At 44.7% G+C, this 19,528-nt stretch overlaps 1 protein-coding gene across 10 annotated transcripts in view; it reads left to right on the forward strand.

The window, feature by feature from the left end:
- LOC139170349 (polypeptide N-acetylgalactosaminyltransferase-like 6) overlaps nt 1–19,528 on the forward strand; it is a 306,275-nt gene that overhangs the window by 146,462 nt on the left and 140,285 nt on the right. Inside the window, exon 1 of one of the 10 annotated variants that reach the window (XM_070757445.1) lies at nt 16,563–16,906. The exons of 8 other annotated variants lie outside the window; for them this stretch is intronic. In XM_070757445.1, the coding sequence (XP_070613546.1) occupies nt 16,737–16,906 (170 nt within the window). In that variant the 5' untranslated portion in view covers nt 16,563–16,736. Of the gene's footprint in view, nt 1–16,562; nt 16,907–19,528 lie in introns of those variants that run through there. One more of the 10 variants, XM_070757444.1, reaches the window with a different exon arrangement.

Raw genomic sequence — 19,528 nt, forward strand, 5'->3', positions numbered from 1 at the left:
CTTGTCGGGGTTGAGCTTGAGCCTGTTAGTACCCATCCAGACTATAACAGCCTCTAGACAGCAGCATATCACTTCCACTGCTTCACTGACTGGACACGGATGAAGATGTATAGCTTAGTATCATTGGCATACTGACAGTAACTCACCCCGTGCCCTTGAATGATCTCACCTAGCGGTTTCATGTAGATATTAAACAGTAGGGGGGAGAGGATCAACCCCTGAGGAACCCCACGAGGGATGGACCTAGGAGTCAACCTCTGACCCCCCACTAACACCAACTGTGGGAGAGGTAGGAGGAGAACCACCCTAAAATTGTGCCCTCCCACTCCCAACCCCTATAGCCGATGCAGAAGGATACAATGATCGATGGTATCAAAAGCCACTGAGAGGTCGAGAAGTACAGGATAAAGGATAAACCCCTATCCTGGGCCCGCCAGAGATCATCCATCAGTGACGATCAGCGCGCCCAAAGAAGTTTCTGTGCTGTAGCCGGGCCATTTGTCAAGAACACTGGTCTAGAGCACCAAGATGGACCCAGTGCACCCTCCCCAGAATCTGTGACTAACTGAGTTGGTTGTGGAGCACTCACAATAGTTTCCAGCCCAGATATAGGTCACATTGCTGCATTCCATATTCAGTGGTACTTTTAGTTTAGTGAACTCTGATTTTTTACAAGTCACACAACACACGAAGGAGGGTTTTTAAAGAATATAAGGGTTCTGCACAGGGGTGAAATGCTCCCGGTTCGCTCGCGCCTTTCAGTCATCAAACAGCAAGTTGCGAAAGCAGTGCAAGGCTCCGCCCACCCACACAGATGCTGCCATTTGGACTCTTTCTCTAGCATGCATAGAATGCTTTGCACACACACAAAGGGTAAAAGAAAATAAATGGTGGCATAAGGGCAAGTAGGCGGAGCCTTATGCTGTGTTCACGACCGGGTCTCCGATGACCGACGAGAGAATCAGGAACATATTATTATTATTATTATTATTATTATTATTATTATTATTATTATTATTTATTATTATTATTATTATTATTATTATTATTATTATTATTATTAATTAGATTTGTATGCCGCCCTTCTAGAAAGACTTGGGGTGGCTTAATATTTAATTTAATATCTGATACTGCATTATTAATTCAAACAACTTCAGAGAAAAATATTCTTTTTCTTATTTTTCAATAACTTGTCAAGTAGCTTTTAAATTTCACCTGAAGTACAAAAAATGGAACTGATTGAGTTTTCCTTTTTCATATTTTCCCCCTTCCTTTAGAACAGTGTTTCCCAACCTTTTTTGAGCCGCGGCACATTATTCATATTTTCAAAATCCTGGGGAACACTGAACGGGGGGGTGGGGGGGGTGGCTAAAGAAAAGTTTTGACAAAAAAAAATCTTCCTCCATTTCGCTCTATTTCTCCCTCACTCTTTCTCTCTCTTCCTTCCTTCCCTTCTTTCTCTCTCTCCATCCCTCTTTCTTTCTTCCTCTCTTTTTTGCTCTCTTTCTCTCTCCCTCCTTCCCTCCCTATATGTCTTTCTCTCTCCCTTGCTCTCTCTGCCTCTCTTGCTATCTCTCTTTCATTCTCTTTCTTTCTTTCTTTCTTTCTCTCTCTCTCTGTCTCTCTTTCTCTGTCTCTCTTTCTCTCTCTCTTGCTAGCTCTCTTTCTCTCTCTTTCTCTCTCTCTCTCTCTCTCTGCCTCTCTTGCTATGTCTCTCTTGCTCTGTCTCTCTTTCTCTCTCTTCCTTTCTTCTCTGCGGAGGCCGGCGAAGGTTTTTCTTATTTTAAATGTTCCGGGTGGCAGGGGGATGCGGAGCCCGCACGCACACACACCCAACATTCCAAATTCTGCCTCAGCTGTGAGAAGAACGCCTGCCCCGCCTGTCCTGCAGCCCTTTCGCTGACAGCCTGGGACAAAAGCGCTCCGTGAAGGGACTGCAAGAGGGGCCGGGCGGGCATTAGCAGCCGGATGAGGAGGACGAGAAGCCGCTGCAGCCACCCCCAATCCCCCCCCTTCCCTGGGTGCCTTCCAAAGGCCCCTGGAAAAAGGCAGGAGGTAGCATCAAGGCGCGAGGACAAGCAGGCAGCTTGGCGGAGGGGAAGCGCTGAGGGGCTCTCCTCCTTCCCCACCCCCGCGCTTCTCTCCCGCCCTGGCTTTTGCTTTGCCCGCAGATTTCCCCGCAGTTCAAAAGGAGGTAAGAGGTGGCCTGGATGAAATTGCGGGGAAATCATGGGGCGAAGCGAAAGCCAGGGCGGGAGAGAAGCGCAGGGGTGGGGAAGGAGGAGAGCCCCTCAGCGCTTCCCCTCCGCCAAGCTGCCTGCTTGTCCTCGCACCTCGTTGCTACCTCATGCTGCTCCCACCATGGCTGCGCACGGTTCCGGTGCCCCTGGCTGAAGGTCGTCCTGTGGCTGGTCTTGGGCTTTACGGTGGCTTCCTGGTTCCCTCTCCTCCCTCCGCCTGTGTCTACCGCCAGCGCCTCATTCCTCGGAGCTGCCGCTTCCTTCCAGGCAGCCCAGCCACGCTGCCGTAGAAAGTGCAGAGGTTATTGCTGCCACCTCTGCCTCCACTCAGGGAGCCACCGTGGTTGAGCTGAGGGAGAGGAAAAGGCGCGGTGACCACGGTGGCTCCCTGAGTGGAGGCAGAAGCGGTGGCAATAACCTCTGTGCTTTCTACGGCAGCGTGGCTGAGCTGGACGGAGGGAAGCGGCAGCTCCCACTCGAGGAACCCACGGCAACGGGCGACGGCTTGGTGGGAGGCGACGGCGGGAGACACAGGCGGTGGGAGGAGAGGGAACCAGGAAGCGACTGTGAAGCCCAAGACCACCCACAGGACGACACTCAGGCAGGGGCGCCGGCAGCGCCCCGCCCAGCTTGAGCTTCTCGCGGCACACCTGGCCATGTCTCGCGGCACACTACTGTGCCGCGGCACACCGGTTGGGAAACGCTGCTTTAGAAAACATGATTACATTAACTATGGATATGTTCATCCAAACCGTGTGGACCTAAACTGAAAAACAGAACTGGATTTCTATTGTTTATTGCTTTGTAATCCCACCAGTGCAGCAGGACTTTAAAATCCAGCCTAACGTGAAATTTCTTGGCAGAGGGAGAAGCCAAGTTACTTTTATTTTAGATTCTATACAGGGAGCTTCTGACTGTTTAGTTGTCACCTTGGGAAATGTGAGTCTATTTGTCACTCCCAGAATATACATCAGGGTGTCCAAAAGGTATTGCTACTGACAGGGTGATGTATGAGGGAAGGAAACCCACTAAAACTGAACATGCTGCATGTGTTTGTAGTTGTTGTCTATTTCTTAGGAATAGGAGAGAGAGAGAGATAGAATGCTGACTTTTGCAAAGCTCATTTTTCTCCAAGGAACATACATCATTTCTTTACTTTTATTACTCATTGCCAAGACACCAAGTCTTCTAATGAATAAATGTCTTGTTCTTCTAAGTCCATGATACCCATTAAAGGTGGAAAGGCCTTGTCAGGAGTCCATTTTAATTGACTTTAAAAGACAAGTTCAGTTTGATTGTACTGCTTTTCTGTCTCTGATGAAAGACTGAGGCTGATAAAGCTTATGAATTAGAGTTGAATCTCTCATGGAGTGATGCTAATTTTCTTGTCCTTAGTGTTTATTTTGGGTGAAGCCTTCTTGGAACTGTTTCTAACACAGGATTAGTGATATGCATGTTGGTATAGTATTTACATATATCAAGCTCACTTGGAGATGAACACTAGAATAGTAGGATTACTCATGGGAAAGAAAACCCAAGTTTCGAAAATCTCATTATCCAGGGTAACTGTATGCAGTTACCCTGGATAATGCATCAAATAGGACTATCCTCTCAACCTTCATCTGTAATTTTCAATATTTCATTTTTTATGTGGCAAATATATTTATACCAGCAAATGATTTTAGTTTTCAGCACTTACTGCTAGGATACGGAAGCGTTATTCACTTCTGAGGGAAATATTTGTAAATATGCTCTTAAGAACATGTTACAATTTACCCCAAAATCAGGGCACAACAAGTAATTTCGTCATTTTGTTACCTATTACTAGTATCAGTAAAGTACTAAAATATAAATTGATATTACTGGATTCACACAAACAATAAGTGGGGATGTAACATAGATAAATTATGATTTTATTTTTTATTTATAATCCATATTGTAGTATGCACAGTGATACAATATACCTTAAAGCAGAGGTCCCCAACCACCGGTCCGCGGACCGGGACCGGGCCGTTGGGGCTTTTCAGCCGGTCCGCGGCGCCAGGGCCCCCTCGGCCTTTCCGCACCACCAGCGGCGCTCCCCCCGCCAGCCAGCCAAGCCCCGCGCCCGCCGGAACCGGCTCCTCGCTCTCCCCCCGCTGCCCGCCGCGTTTGCAGGAGGTGGGGAGGGTTGGGCGGCCCGCCAAGGCCAGGAGGGACGCCGCTGCCCCCCCTTCCCTCTCTCCGCCCGCCGCTGCGCCTCCTTGACGCCGAGAGGAAATGCCGGCAAAGGCTTTCCTCAGCGGAGGCCGGCGAAGGTGATATTGAATGTCGGGGGAGAACGGGCGGTTGCACGCGCTCCCTATCTCCCTGCTAGCCCACTCGGAATATTCAAAATAAGAAAAACCTTTGCCGGCGAAGGCTTTTCTTATTTTGAATATTCCGAGTGGGCTAGCAGGGGGATAGGGAGCGCGCGCAACCGCCCGTTCTCCCCCGACATTCAATATCACCTTCGCCGGCCCCGCCTCTCCTGCAAACCCCCTTGCTGAGAGCCCGGGGCGAAAGTGCTCTCGCAAAGGTGAGGCGGGCAGGGCGTGCGCGCGTCATCGCTGAGAAGAACGGAGAGAGAACGAGAGTGAGTGAGAGCAAAAGACAGCAAGATAGAGAGAAAGTGAGAAAGAGAGAGTGAGAAAGGGGGGAGAGAAAGAGATAGCAAGAGAGAGAACAAGAGAGAGAAAGAGCGTGAGAAAGAAAACAAGAAAGAGTGAGAGAGAGAGAAAGCAAAAGAGACAGAAAGAAAACAAGAGAGAGAAAGTGAGAAGAAGAGAGAGAAAGAGGGGGAGAGAGAGAGAAAGAGAGAGGGGGGAGAGAGAAAGAGAGAGGGGGGAGAGAGAGAAAGAGAGGGAGAGGGAGAAAGAGAGAGGGAGAGGGGGGAGAGATAGCAAGAGAGGGAGAGAGGGAAAGGGGGAGAGAGGGGGAGAGAAAGAGAGAGGGAGAGAGAGAGGAGATAAAGGAAGAGGAGAGAGAGAAAGTAAGAGAAAGAAAGAAAGAGGGATAGAAAGAGAGAGAGAGTGAGAGATGCTCAGTGAGCCTTTCTTTGAAGTTGCCTTTCTTTCTTTCTCTTTCTTGCTTTCTTTCTTGCTCTTTTTCTTTCTCTCTTTTACCTTCCCTTCCTCTATTTCTTCTTTTCTTTCTCCTTCCTACCTTCTTCCCTTACTCTCCCCTTTCATAAGTTTCCTTGCTTCTTTCCTCTGTTCCTGTCCCTTCCCCCTTTCTTTCTTTCTTTCTTTCTTTCCTTCCTTTCCTCCCTCCATTTCTTGCTTTCCTTTTCCTTCCTCCCTTCTTTCCTCCCTCATTCCCTTCTTTCACTCCTTCCTCTCTTAGTCTCCCCTTTCACACCTTTCCTTGCTTCCTTTGCACCCTTCTTTTGTTCCTGTCCCTTCCCTCTTTCCTTCCTTCCCACCCTCCGTCCATTCATTCATTCACCCATTCCTCTCTTGATCGCCCCTTTTACGGCGCCGCTGACAGCTAGCTCCCCCCCCCCCACCGGGCCATGGAAAACTGGTCTAGCTTAAAGCCGGTCCCTGGTGCAAAAAAGGTTGGGGACCTCTGCCTTAAAGAGTAGTGAACTTCAGTAACCTTATGGTATCTGAGCTGCAAAGATCCAGAAACCCAATAGATGCTGCCATCTAGTGGTCTGGATTTTTGCAGAATAGATATGGTAAGCCTACTTTAAGGTTAGGGGTTAGGTTTAGGGTCAGGGTCAGAACACTGAAAATTTTAACTGTTACTACTAGAAGAACATAATAGACTAAGGGCAAGCTTTAGTTACACAACGTTGTCCTTTAAAATGGTTTGATTTTCATGTATATGAATAAGATATTTAACGTATCTTCCTCGGCATTATATTGATTTGACACCACTGAAATTGTCTTGATATTAGTTTCTAGAATATCAATTGTCAAGATGCAATATAAAGCCATGCTCCTGACCCCACCCATCTTATTTCCCCTTTCTGAAATTAATTATTCTGCATGAGTTTCTTTGTTTATCATTATTCTTTGAATTCTAGTGCTTTTTTTCTATGGCCACATCCCTCCTTGGTAAACATACTCCATCATTCATGCAGCCTCCATGGTTGATCTATATCTCAAGGGAAGTTTTTAGCTGGAGAACCTTGAAGATGGCTTTCGGTGTTCTTCTCTGGAAATGGTGTTTTCATCCTTAACCAAGCTCAAGTTGCTGCATGTAGACAATGTTGATGACGTTGATTACATATTCCATCTGGCTACTTCTGGTTTTGCCTGCCCTTATGGGTCCATCCCTCTGCTTTGCTTTCTTCCCTTAATCCCTCTCTGGGTACAATGGAAATGCAACCACCTGGTCCTGTGGCCTTCTCTCTTCTGCCAACTGCCCACAACTTGGTCAATTGCACTATTATAAATGGATCACATGGCCAGTAACAAAATTTGGAAAATCATCACTTCATTCCTTCAACTCTTTATTTTCATAACTCTTTAAATTATTTTTATTTGTACAGAGGGATCATTATCCAACATTACTGCTTTCCCATTTGATCTGTCATAGAGCTTTAATAAGAAAAACAAAAAACTACCACTATCATACCTGCCAGTGACTGATACATCTTTCCCCTCTCTAACAGTAGAAAAAAAAATAAGAGGAGTGAGAAGTTCTAAGTAACATCGGCAGTCATGTCTTCTGCCACTATGACACAAGGAAGCCATAACTGAGGAACTAAAGAGAAAGTCAGCCTATGAATCAGACATGGGTTCATCCCAGTTCAGAACCAATAGTGACCTGCTATTGATGTCTTGATGGCATCTCAGATCCAGTTCGGTCTGTGCCGGTCCGTGGGCACCGCCATCTTTTTTTTTAAAAATTCCCCAATTTTTTTTTATTGTTTAGAAGGTTTTTCCCTCTGCTACTATTTGAAAAAGGCTCCTCCTGCCAATGTTCCCTCTAATTTTTTTTCGGTGTGGGCGGAAAAGTATAGTGTCTGAGCGACAGTCCCTTTGGGACTGGGCGGCATAGAAGCATAAATAAATAAATAGATAGATAGATAGATAGATAGATAGATAGATAGATAGATAGATAGATAGATAGATAAATAAATAAATCTTTTCTTTTTTATTAAAAGAAATTAATAATTTAAAAAAACCAAAATCCATTACTATTAAAACTAAAACAACCAGCAAAACTATTAATAAAAACAGGTGAGGGCTGGGTTTTTTTCTCTGTTATTATTTAAGTGCTTTTACCATATGCTTTAAATCAAGAGTCACTTCTCTCTCTGTTTCTCTCTCTTTCCTGTCATTCTCTGCCTCAATCATTTTCTCATTTCTCTTTTTTCTCCCCTTTTTTCTATCATTTCTCTTTCTCTCTCTTTCTTCCTCTCTCTCACTCTCTTCCTTCCTCGCTCATCTTTCTTTCTTTCTTTCTCTCTCTTTCTCTCCCTTGCTTTCTTCCTCTGTCTCACTCCCTTCCTCTCTCGTCTCTTTCTTTGTTTCTTTCTCTCTCTCTCTCTTTCTCTATCTTGCTTTCTTCCTCTCTCTCACTCTCTTCCTTCCTCTCTCATTTCTTTCTTTCTTTCTCTCTCTTTCTCTATCTTGCTTTCTTCCTCTCTCTCACTCTCTTCCTTCCTCTCTCAACGCTTTCTCTCTCTCTTTCTCTATCTTGCTTTCTTTCTCTCTCTCTCACATTCTCTTCCTTCCTCTCTCATCTCTCTCTTTCTTTCTCTCTCTCTTTCTTTCTCTTGCTTTCTTCCACTCTCTCACTCTCTTCCTTCCTCTCTCATCTCTCTCTTTCTTTCTCTCTCTCTCTCTTTCTTTCTCTCTCTATCTTGCTTTCTTCCTCTCTCACACTCCCTTCCTCTCTCATCTCTCTCTCTCTCTCTCTTTCTTTCTTTCTTTCTTTCCTTCTCTCTCTCTCTCTCTCTCCCTCTCTTGCTCTCTCTCTTTTTCTCACTTTCTCTCTCTTGTTTTCTTTCTCTCACTCTTTCTCTCATTCTCTCTCTCTTGCTGTCTCTTTCTCTCCACCCTCTCTCTCTCTCTCTTTCTCACTTTCTCTCTATCTTGCTCTGTCGCTCTCACTCTCATTCTCCGGAGGCTGGCGAAAGTGATTTACAATGTCAAGTGCACGGACCGGCGTGCACTCTCCCCATCTCCCTGCCAGCCCGCCCGGAACATTCAAAATAAGAAAACCCTTCGCTCTTACTTTGAATGTTCCGGGCGGGCTGGCAGGGGGATGGGGAGAGCACGCCCCGGCACGTGCGCCCCACATTGTAAATCACTTTTGCCAGCCTCCGGAGAACGCCTGCCCTGCCTCTCTTGCAGCGGAGGAGAAAGAGAGGCGGATCGGGCGGGCGGGTGGGGGGCAGCCGTTGCGTGCTCTTCCCATCTCCCTGCCAGCCCGCCCGGAACATATAAAATAAGAAAACCCTTCGCTCTTACTTTGAATGTTCCAGGCTGGCTGACAGGGGGATGGGGAGAGCGCGCGCCGACAGGGGTGATCCCATGGGGGCTCCTTCTATCTGTGTGTATCTTTCTCCATTGTGGATGAAGTATGTATTCATCAGGCAGATGTGCTTCGGGGGGTTGTATTTGTTTTTATATTTATTTATAGAAGGAAGTATTTATAGAAGGAAGGCAGCTCAGGTCTCGCAGTGTTCGCCCTAGAACAAGGACAAAAACACCAGCCTGAAGATGACGAGTGGGGCCTCGTCGAAACGTCGCCAGAAATTTCCAAATCCTACACGGGAAGAAACCCGAATATACCAAGACCGTCATATATATACAGTGATCCCCCGATCATTGCGAGGGTTCCATTCCAGGACCCCTAGCAATAATCGGGTTTTCGCGAAGTAGCGCTGCGGAAGTAAAAACACCATCTCCGCATGAGCAGATGGTGTTTTTACTTCCGCAGCGCTAGCGAGGAGCTGAAGATTGGGGTTCCTGGGAAGGGGACTCAGCTGGGAAGCGGCGCTGGGGTTTCCCCACCGCCCACGCAAACTCCTCGCTGCCGCTCGCCCGCCCTTCGCCCGCCCACGCCGCTCGCTCGCGCCGCTTCCCAGCTGAGTCCTGAAGCGAATTCGCTTCAGGACTCAGCTGGGAAGCGGCGAGAATGAACGGCGTGGGCGGGCAATGCGCGAGCGGGCGGCGGACAAGCCGTTCGCTCGCGCACGCTCGCGCCGCTTCCCAGCTGAGTCCTGAAGCGAATTCGCTTCAGGACTCAGCTGGGAAGCGGCGAGAATGAACGGCGTGGGCGGGCGATGCGCGAGCGGGCGGCGGACAAGCCGTTCGCTCGCGCTCGCTCGCGCCTCTTCCCAGCTGAGTCCTGAAGCGAATTCGCTTCAGGACTCAGCTGGGAAGCGGCGAGAATGAACGGCGTAGGCGGGCGATGCGCGAGCGGGCGGCGGACAAGCCGTTCGCTCGCGCTCGCTTGCGCCGCTTCCCAGCTGAGTCCTGAAGTGAATTCGCTTCAGGACTCAGCTGGGAAGCGGCGAGAATGAACGGCGTGGGCGGGCGATGCGCGAGCGGGCGGCGGACAAGCCGTTCGCTCGCGCTCGCTCGCGCCGCTTCCCAGCTGAGTCCTGAAGCGAATTCGCTTCAGGACTCAGCTGGGAAGCGGCGAGAATGAACGGCGTGGGCGGGCGAAGGGCGGGCGGGTGGCGGACAAGCCATTCGCTCGCGCTCGCTCACACCACTTCCCAGCTGAGTCCTGAAGCCAATTCGCTTCAGGACTCAGCTGGGAAGCGGCGAGAATGAACGGCGTGGGCGGGCGGCAGCGAGGAGTTTGCGTGGGCGGTGGCGAAACTCCTCGCTGATGCCCGCCGCTCGCCCTCCCGCCAGCAAGAGGGGGAAGACCTAGGGAAGCCGCCCAGCAGCTGATCTGTCCGGCGCCATCTACGCATGCGTGCCCATAGAAAAAAGGGCACGCATGCGCAGATGGTGTTTTTACTTCCGGGTTGCAAAATCGCCATATAGCCATTTCGCAATGATCGGGGTCGCAATACCCAGGGGATCACTGTATACACACACACACACACACACACACACACACATACATACATATATATATACACATACATATGACGGTCTTGGTATATTCGGGTTTCTTCCCGTGTAGGATTTGGAAATTTCTGGCGACGTTTCGACGAAAACAAATACATACATACATACATACATACATATATATATATATATATATGTAGATTGTTCTGAGTTCGGGTTTTGCCCCGTGTAATATTTTGAGTGTCTATGCGACGTTTTGGTGAAATCACATTCACCATCATCAGGCTGAAGTTGTAAGCTTCGTGCTGCTGTAAATATAGTTTGTTTGCAACTGCCATTTGTTCCTTATAAATAGTGGTGGGGGTGGAGATTTGGTTTGAATGTAGCAAATAGATTGGGTGGCTATGTTTTAATGATTTGATTGGTTGGTGGAATCACATTTAGTTGAAGGATTGACATGGTGATGATTATGATATGGGATTTTTTTTTGTTTAAGGCTGGTTTCCAAATCTCTGGTAGGCGGGACGTGTCATCTCGTTTGTTCATGCTGAGGGGGTGTTTTTCTATCTCTATGGTCTCCATGATTATTCTTTTATATACGTTTTCTGTTTTGGAAAGAAGAAGGAGCCCCCATGGGATCACCCCTCTCACCTGTTATCGCAAACCTCTACATGGAATATTTGGAAAACAATGCATTGGAGCAATCTAAACACAAACCCAAACTTTGGCTGAGATATGTAGATGACACTTTTGTAATTTGGCCACATGGAAAAGAAAAACTGGACAATTTCCTCACACATCTCAATAGCCTACACCCCAAAATACAATTCACTATGGAAACAGAAGCCAATGATCAACTTCCCTTTCTGGATGTCCTAATCTATAAAAAACCCAATGGCACCCTAGGACACACCATCTACCAAAAGAAAACCCACACCAACTGTTATTTAAATGCACACTCCCACCACCACCCTGCACAGATCACCTCAGTAGCCAAAACTCTCATCACCAGAACCAAACGCCTAGCTGACCATGAGCACTTAAAAACTGAATTGAACAAACTCAAATATGTATTAATTTCTAATGGATTCCAAAGAAAAACAATTACAAACCTAATCAAAAAGGAGACATCCCCCCCAAAATCAAGACCAAGAACAGGATCACCCTCCTCCCTTACATCAAAGGCACCACAGACAAAATTAGTAAAATTCTACACAAACATAATATCAAAACTTCATTTGTCACTAACCAAAAAATATCAAACATCCTAAGAAACCCAAAAGATAAAATCCAACTCGAAAACCAAGGAATCTATGAAATCCCTTACAAAACATTTGCAGCCATATACATTGGACAAACTAATCGAAGAATAAACGCACGCATTGCAGAACATAAGAATGCAGTCAAAAAAGAATAAAAAACTTCCTCCCTTGTCCAGCACATTAAAAAAACAGGGCATGAAATTGACTTTGGAAACCAGTCTTAAACAAAAAAAAAAACATATCATAATCATCACCATGCCAATCCTTCAAATAAATGTGATTCCACCAACCAATCAAATCATTAAAACATAGCCACCCAATCTGTTTGCTACATTCAAACCAAATCTCCACCCCCACCACTATTTATAAGGACAAATGGTAGTTGCAAACAAACTATATTTACAGCAGCATGAAGCTTACAACTTCAGCCTGATGATGGTGAATGTGATTTCACTGAAACGTCGCATAGACACTCAAAATATTACACGGGGCAAAACCCGAACTCAGAACAATCTACATACATATACCCGTGAAAATCTACGAAAACATATGTCACATGTTTTTTTGTTGAATTTGAAAATTAAAGGAGACTAGGATAGATCAATTTCGGCCTTATTTTGGCCTCATCAGCTAGCCATACCCACTGGGACTTGAACCTGCAACCTTTGCCTTGTAAGGCAGAGAATTATCCTCTAGGCTACAGTATCCATAGTAAAATACATAATGAAGGTGATAAAGGAGTTACTCATAGTAAAATATATCTAAGAAAGAATAGAAAAGAAGATATAGTAATAGAACATATCAATGAAAGAATAGAAGAAGAGATATAGGAATAGAAGAAAGGTATAGGAAATATAGGTGAGCAATAGGACAGGGGACAGAAGGCACTCTAGTGCCCTTGTACTCGCCCCTTACTGACCTCTTAGGAATCTGGATAGGTCAACCATAGATAATCTAAGGGTAAATTGTTGGGGGTTTGGGGATGACACTATGGAGTCCGGTAATGAGTTCCACACTTCGACAACTCGGTTACTGAAGTCATATTTTTTACAGTCAAGTTTGGAGCGGTTAATATTAAGTTTAAATCTGTTGTGTGCTCTAGTGTCGTTGTGGTTGAAGCTGAAGTAGTCACCGACAGGCAGGACGTTGCAGCATATGATCTTGTGGGCAATACTTAGATCTTGTTTAAGGAGTCTTAGTTCTAGGCTTTCTAGGCCCAGGGTATTCTGTTTCGAGTGGAGGAGTGAAAGGCTCTTCTGGTGAAGTATCTTTGGACATTTTCAAGGGTGTTGATGTCTGAGATGCGATATGGGTTCCAAACGGATGAGCTGTATTCGAGGATGGGTCTGGCAAAAGTTTTGTAAGCTCTGGTAAGGAGTGTGAGATTGCCAGAGCAGAAGCTACGTAGGATTAGGTTTACAACTTTTGAAGCCTTCTTGGCTATGTTGTTGCAATGGGCTTTGGCACTTAAATCTTTTGCTGTTAGTATACTGAGGTCTTTAACCGAGTGGGGATTATCTGTGATAATTTGATTATTCAGTTCATAATTGGAGTTCAGATTCTTTTTCCCAATGTGTAGGACAGAGCATTTGCTAGTTGGGATTTGGAGTTGCCATGTGTTAGACCACTCAGAAACAGAGTTCAGGTCTTTGAGGACACAGTTGCTTGTGATGTAATCGCAAAGGTAATTGATGTAGAGAATGAAGAGCCTTGGTCCCAGTACACTACCTTGGGGAACACCGCTTTTAACTGGGACGGAGGTGGATATGGTGCTTCTTATTTTGACCACTTGTTGTCTGTTTGATGCTGTAATCTAGCTGTGGAGGGATCCTGAGATGCCATAGGATTTGAGTTTTAGGAGTAGTTTGTCATGGATCACTGAATCAAAGGCTTTGCAGAAGTCAATATAAATTGCATCTATAGATTTCCCTTGATCTAGATGAGTTGTCCATATATTTTTGCAGTGGAGGAGCTGCAGGTTGCAGGATAGTTTTTTTCTGAAACCAAATTTTTTGTTTGAGAGCAAATTATTAGTCTCTAGATGGAGAGTAATTGATTGGTTTATAATTGATTCCATGACTTTGCAAGGGACGCAGCATAGTGAAATTGGTCTATAGTTATCGACAAGAGATGGGTCTCCTTTTTTGAAGATGGGGATGACCATTGCTTTGGACCATAGCTTAGGAAGTGTGCTGGTTCTGAAGGATTTTTCGAAAATTATGCTTAGTGGTTTAGCTATGGCAGAAGAGAGCTTTTTTAGGAAGTAAGCACAAAGACCATCTGTCCGACTGATAGAGAAGGTTTAAGGTCATGTAATGCTTTTTCAACTTGGTCTTCAGTGAAGTCTACTTGGGTTAGGTCGTTGAGGGAGTTTGAGGTGCGATTGGTGAAATTGGGGAATGAGCCATTGCTGTTAACAAAGACAGAGCCAAAGAAAAAGTTGAGGAGGTTGGCTTTGGATGAGTCATCGTGGTATTCTTTGTTGTTGGGTCCTTTGAGAGGTAGGATAGGTCTAGAGTTTTTGAGTTTATTGTTGACAAAGTTGTAGAAAGCTCTATTAGATTTGTTGCGTAGGAGGTTTTCCTCTTGTTTGCTGTAGTAGTTCAGGCATTCTGCTTTTATTTGATTGCAAATGCTTTTATATCGGCTTTTGAAATTGGAAACTTGTCCTTTTTTGTTTTTCCTCCAGAGAGATTTTTTTCTTGTTTGTAATTTTCTTATTGAGATGGGGAGGTTATTTTTTTTGTTTATGGTACATGTTAGAGGTACATGAAGTCTGATGATAATTTTCATTTCGAGTAGGAATGTGTTGTAGTGGTCATCAGTAGTGTAGCATTCAGAGAATAGAGTTTTCCAGTTTAATGTTGAGAGGTGGGCTTCAATGAGTTAGTAGTTCGCTTTTTTGAAATTGAATTTCAGTGTTGTATTATTTTGGTGGATCATAGTATGGCTTAGGTTGAGACTGAAGTTTATCATGTTGTGGTCGCTATTGGAAAATGGTTCTGTTATTTGTAAGCCATATATTGAACTTTTGCTGTTGCAGAAGTTGAGATCCAGCCAGTTATCAAGTCTGGTATTGTTAGTTACTAGTTGGTTGAGTTCCAGATAGGTGATGGTATTATATATAGTTGAATGGATGGGTTTCATGCTGCATTTATTTAAGGACCAGTTAATGTGTGGTAGGTTGAGGTCTCCAAGGAAGATAATGGGGTATAGGCAGTTGGTTGCCCACATTAGTAATGTGGATAATTGGTTAGCATGTTCGAAGTCGTAGTCCAGGGCTCTATAGCAGAGTAAAAAGCAAATTGTATTTAGGGATAAATCACAGACAATAGTTTCGGGTACCGATAGATCCTGTGCAACTTTGACGATTTTTAAGTTTAGCGATTTTTTATAGAATATAGCTACTCCGCCTCCTCTGGGGGATTCACGGTAGTTTTTTGATGTGATAATGGAGTCTGGGTAGGAAGCATTTAGCCATGTTTCGCATATAAAAATTATATCGAAGTTTGAAGTGTCAAGTAGAAGGAGGAATTCAGACATCGTTGACTAAACTTCTAGCATTTAATAGTTTACATTTGAGACTGGTCTTGTGTTTGGGATTGGTTTTGGGGTGGTTAGAGGAAGTAAGGGGCATGCTTTCCTATTCTTTGTTTGAGGTGGTAGGGATGTCCATTTGTTGTTGTGGGATGGTGGTCTTGCAGGTGTCAGTTTGATGTTGTGAGATGGTAGGTTGGGAGAAGTTAGACCGGAAGATGTAGGGAGGATTATGGGTTTTGGTTTTGATGCATTCCGTGCGGTAACCTAGGTAAAGGTTTGTTTCACCAAGTTCATAGCGTCTCTTGAGTTCTGCCCGTAGTTTGCGAGAGCGAATACGTTGCAGGAGGGAAAGATCTGGTCTGGATCTGAGTTTGTTGAAAGACTTGTTATTTCTGGTAATGTGGTTAATGGTCTTGATGAATTGATGTTTTATTTGTTCATTTTTGCATACCACTTTGCAGAATCGGGGTGCTATTGAGCCATCATTATACTTGTGCTCAGGTCCAATTCTGGTAACTTCCAAAATGTCTTCTTGGGCGATTGTTTGTGCATGTGAGTGATGGAGGTGGATTATGTTTCTTATTTTTGTTATATCTGATTCATGGCTTTCTTCAAGACCAAAGAGGATAGCATTCTGGCATTGTTGTTCACGTTCCATGGCATCCTTGACTAGGATAGGGATATCAGTGGTAGATTTAGTGGGGTTTTGGAGTATTGAAAGTGGTTGAGATTGAGGTGGTGAAGTGGTGAGTTGTATTTTGTTGGGTGGATTTGGATTAATCAGTGTTTGGATATTTTTCTCCATGGATGAAAGTCTTGATTCAATACTTTCTATGAATCCTTGTTGGGTTTTGATGGCTTCTTTTAAAATGTTAATCTCCTCAGACAAACTGCTGAGTATATTTAGCTTGGGGGTGCAGGATGAGCACATATAAAGAAATGAAGAGTTTGCTTGAAGAAAGCTGGCTACTGGATTAGTTATGTTTAGGCAAGACTGGTGTGTAGGAATTTTGAAGGATTGACATTTGATGTATTTATCAAGATCGTTTATAGTGTCTTTGCATATGTTGCAACATAGAATGTTGTTTGAATCTTTTGAATGAAGATTCTGTGCTTTCTTCTTCACTGGCATAGTTGGCCTCAGGGGTTTGTAGTTTGATTGTTTTATTGTTTTATAGTACAGTATACTGAGTGGAGTGGCTTTAGTTACCGGAGGCTTTAGAATTTGGCTAGCCCTTGAGATGCTATGTAGATCTGAGGAAAGATGATGGGGGATCACATGGGTTGGAGCTTTGTGTCCTCAGTAATGGCAGCATGTAAAAAAGTATGTGATGGAGGTTCAAAGTTGTGGCTACAGGGAGGAATTAGCTGTATCAACAAACTCTCCTAGGGATCACACCTTCCTTATTGTTTCTTTCAGGCTGGTTGCCAAGGAGGAAATTCTTCTTCCTTGTAATGTTAATTTCTTTCTTTCAGGCTGGCTGGGTGGGGGGAGTCAGGGTGGCTTCAGAGGATTCAAAGCAATGAGGTTGGGGAAAACAGCTGTTTTAGCCTATTCCCTCTGATTTTGAGAGTCCTCAGGTTGGAGTCCTTTCGCTAGCAGCTATACTGGGTTTTTCCAGAATCTTCCACTGCTCAGCTGGGACTCCAAGGTCAGGCAATTTCTTCCTAGTTCCAAGCTTCAAATGGACAGAGCTCTCAGCAGGGGATATTTCCAGGCAGGCAGGGGGATTCAGGATGGCTCCCCTGCTGTTTACAAACCTCGTATGGCACCAAGGATGAGAACAGGCAGGCTGAGTTCTGGCAGACTACGTTGCAGTTCCATGCCTCGTATGGCAGCTCAGATGGGGACCAGGTAAGTTAGTCTCTGCTGGGGATTCGGCTGCTGGAGTTTGCTGAGTTTGCTGAGGATGGTCCTGGGGTCCACTGGGGTGGGTTTGCTGGGGCTGGAGGTCCTGGGGAACGCTGGGGTTGATTAGGTGGGCTTGTGATCCAGAGGTACGCTGGGGCAGATTGAGGCTTTATGGGTTTAATGGGCAGCAGAGTTCAATCACTTACGGTCAGTTGTCCTGAGTTGTCCTGCCTTTGTCCGGTAGGTTTTGGATTCCTCGTGGCTGGATGGTTTCTGCTTGTTTAGTTGGTTCTGGATATTATTAGGTCAGTTTATAGGTAGTTCTAGTCTGAACAACTTGTTCTAACTCTAACACCAGAATAACAACTCTAACATTAAGATTTCAAAGGTTTTTTTACAACTTGGATTCCCCACTACCTTCTAGGCAGCTGTCCCTATCGCCATCTTGACTATTTGACTATTTTATTTAGTTATACACCGATAGTATCCATTTATCTATGTGAACGGTGTCACAACAGGAAATTTTCAAGTTCATCCACCATATGTTTTCAAAATTCCAATGTATTCATCAATGGAAAAACAGTCAGTATTTGGATAAGAAAACAGCCATATGGTACCATCCTTACTCTGGAAATGCCAGCTTTCAAAGAACATAATGAAGTGTGTTGTTAGGGCAGTACATTGTGTCTGAAAAGTCCAATACCTAAACTGTTTCTCCATTGCATACTAACTATTTGGATACATTTTGTTGTTTACAGTAATGCTGTCTCAAAATACTGATTTTACTATTTAGTGATGTTGTTCTGATGGTATTCCAAACATTTCTTCTCTCACCCTCCTTTCTCTCTTATAATCTATCATACACAATATTAGAAGGCTTGTTTCCATATACATCCAGCCAAATGAACCTGTGTCAATGTAGAAATATGGCTTTCATTTCATTGTTATTATCACACTGAGACCCTTTTGTGTTTTTTTATTTAGTATAAATGGGAAAACAATCTGTCTTTGTAGGGTGATAAAATTGATGGCTAATTTTCTTTGGTGTCAAGAGCATCTCTTTACCACACTTCAAATTGGGACAATAAAGTGCTCAACTTCATCAGCTTTCAGTTCTTTCCTCTTCTGCACAGGAGTAGATTCCAATGTTGTTCTGTCAATTCCATTTTTAAAAACTGCCTTCCTGGCTTTTACAAAGCCTCCTGGTGCAGAGGCAAAGAGGAATCAAATTTCATTACAGCTAAGTGCTTACCTTCTGTGAAAGCCAGCAGGGTGCATCATGGAATGTTAATAAAATAGGAGAAATGGAAGTAGAAGCACGTTTCAAGAAGCCAAATTACTTTGGGCCACTAGCATTCCTCTCATTTCATACTGACTGCTGACTTTCCTATAACCTAATTGCAATATTTCTGTGGATTTGCAGTCCAGTGATAACTAGTTGGCTTGACTTTGTTTTACTGTGACTCAGAAGAGCAGGAGCTTTGCACTTCTTCTCTGCTACTCCGTAATAGATTCTGACAGTTGCATTAATCCCTAGAGACTTCAGCCTAAACTAAATATGAGTATTTATCTTTTAGTCACTAGCCTTCCTGCCCATCTCCAGCTGAACTGGTGCAACTAAGTAGGAAAGGAGTGATCCGGCTGCAACCCTGATCAAAGGAATAATATTCACCTGCTCTCTGCTGCATGGCAGATCACAGGCTGTATCATTAATGGCATGTCTCGTCCACTTAGCAAAGTATTAGGCCCCTGTCAGCTTGAATCAATATCAGAATGTGCAGGTTTGAGACAGCCCGTACAAAAGGCCATCGAATTCTAGCTCACTAAGAATGTGGGTCATGGAACCAATTTAATTCTCTCATGGAGGAAAAGAAAAAAAGAAAAAATATTTTGATATTGTAATCAGATGAATCTTGCTGAAAAGAAAAACATAGAAATTAATGGAGGGATTGAAACCAGTGATGGGTTGCTCATGGTTTGGCCTGGTTCTAAGAACCAGTAGCACTGGTGGTGGAAGGCTCTGCTCAATTATCCGGGATGCTACTGTGCATGTGCAGAAGTTTCAAGTTTAAGTTTCAGGTTTTATTGGATTTATATGCCGCCCCTCTCCGAAAACTCAGGGCGGCTAACAGCAATCATAGACAGTATACAATAATAATCCAATACTAAAAGCAAATTAAAACCCCTTAATATACAAAACCAAACACACATACAAACATACCATGCATACCATTGTAACGGCCTAGGGGGAGAAGAAATCTTAATTACCCCATGCCTGGTGGCAGAGGTGGGTTTTAAGTAGCTTACGAAAGGCAAGGAGGGTGGGGGCAATTCTGATCTCTGGGGGGAGTTGGTTCCAGAGAGCCGGGGCCACCACAGAGAAGGCTCTTCCCCTGGGTCCCGCCAAGCGACATTGTTTAGTTGACGGGACCCGGAGAAGACCCACTCTGTGGGACCTAACTGGTTGCTGGGATTCGTGCAGCAGAAGGCTGTTCCTGAGGTAATCTGGCCCGGTGCCATGAAGGGCTTTATAGGTCATAACCAACACTTTGAATTGTGACCGGAAACTGATCGGCAACCAATGCAGACTGCGGAGTGTTGGTGTGACATGGGCATATTTAGAGA

The sequence above is a fragment of the Erythrolamprus reginae genome, chromosome 7 (assembly GCF_031021105.1).
Source record: "Erythrolamprus reginae isolate rEryReg1 chromosome 7, rEryReg1.hap1, whole genome shotgun sequence".
Classification (NCBI taxonomy): domain Eukaryota; kingdom Metazoa; phylum Chordata; class Lepidosauria; order Squamata; family Dipsadidae; genus Erythrolamprus; species Erythrolamprus reginae.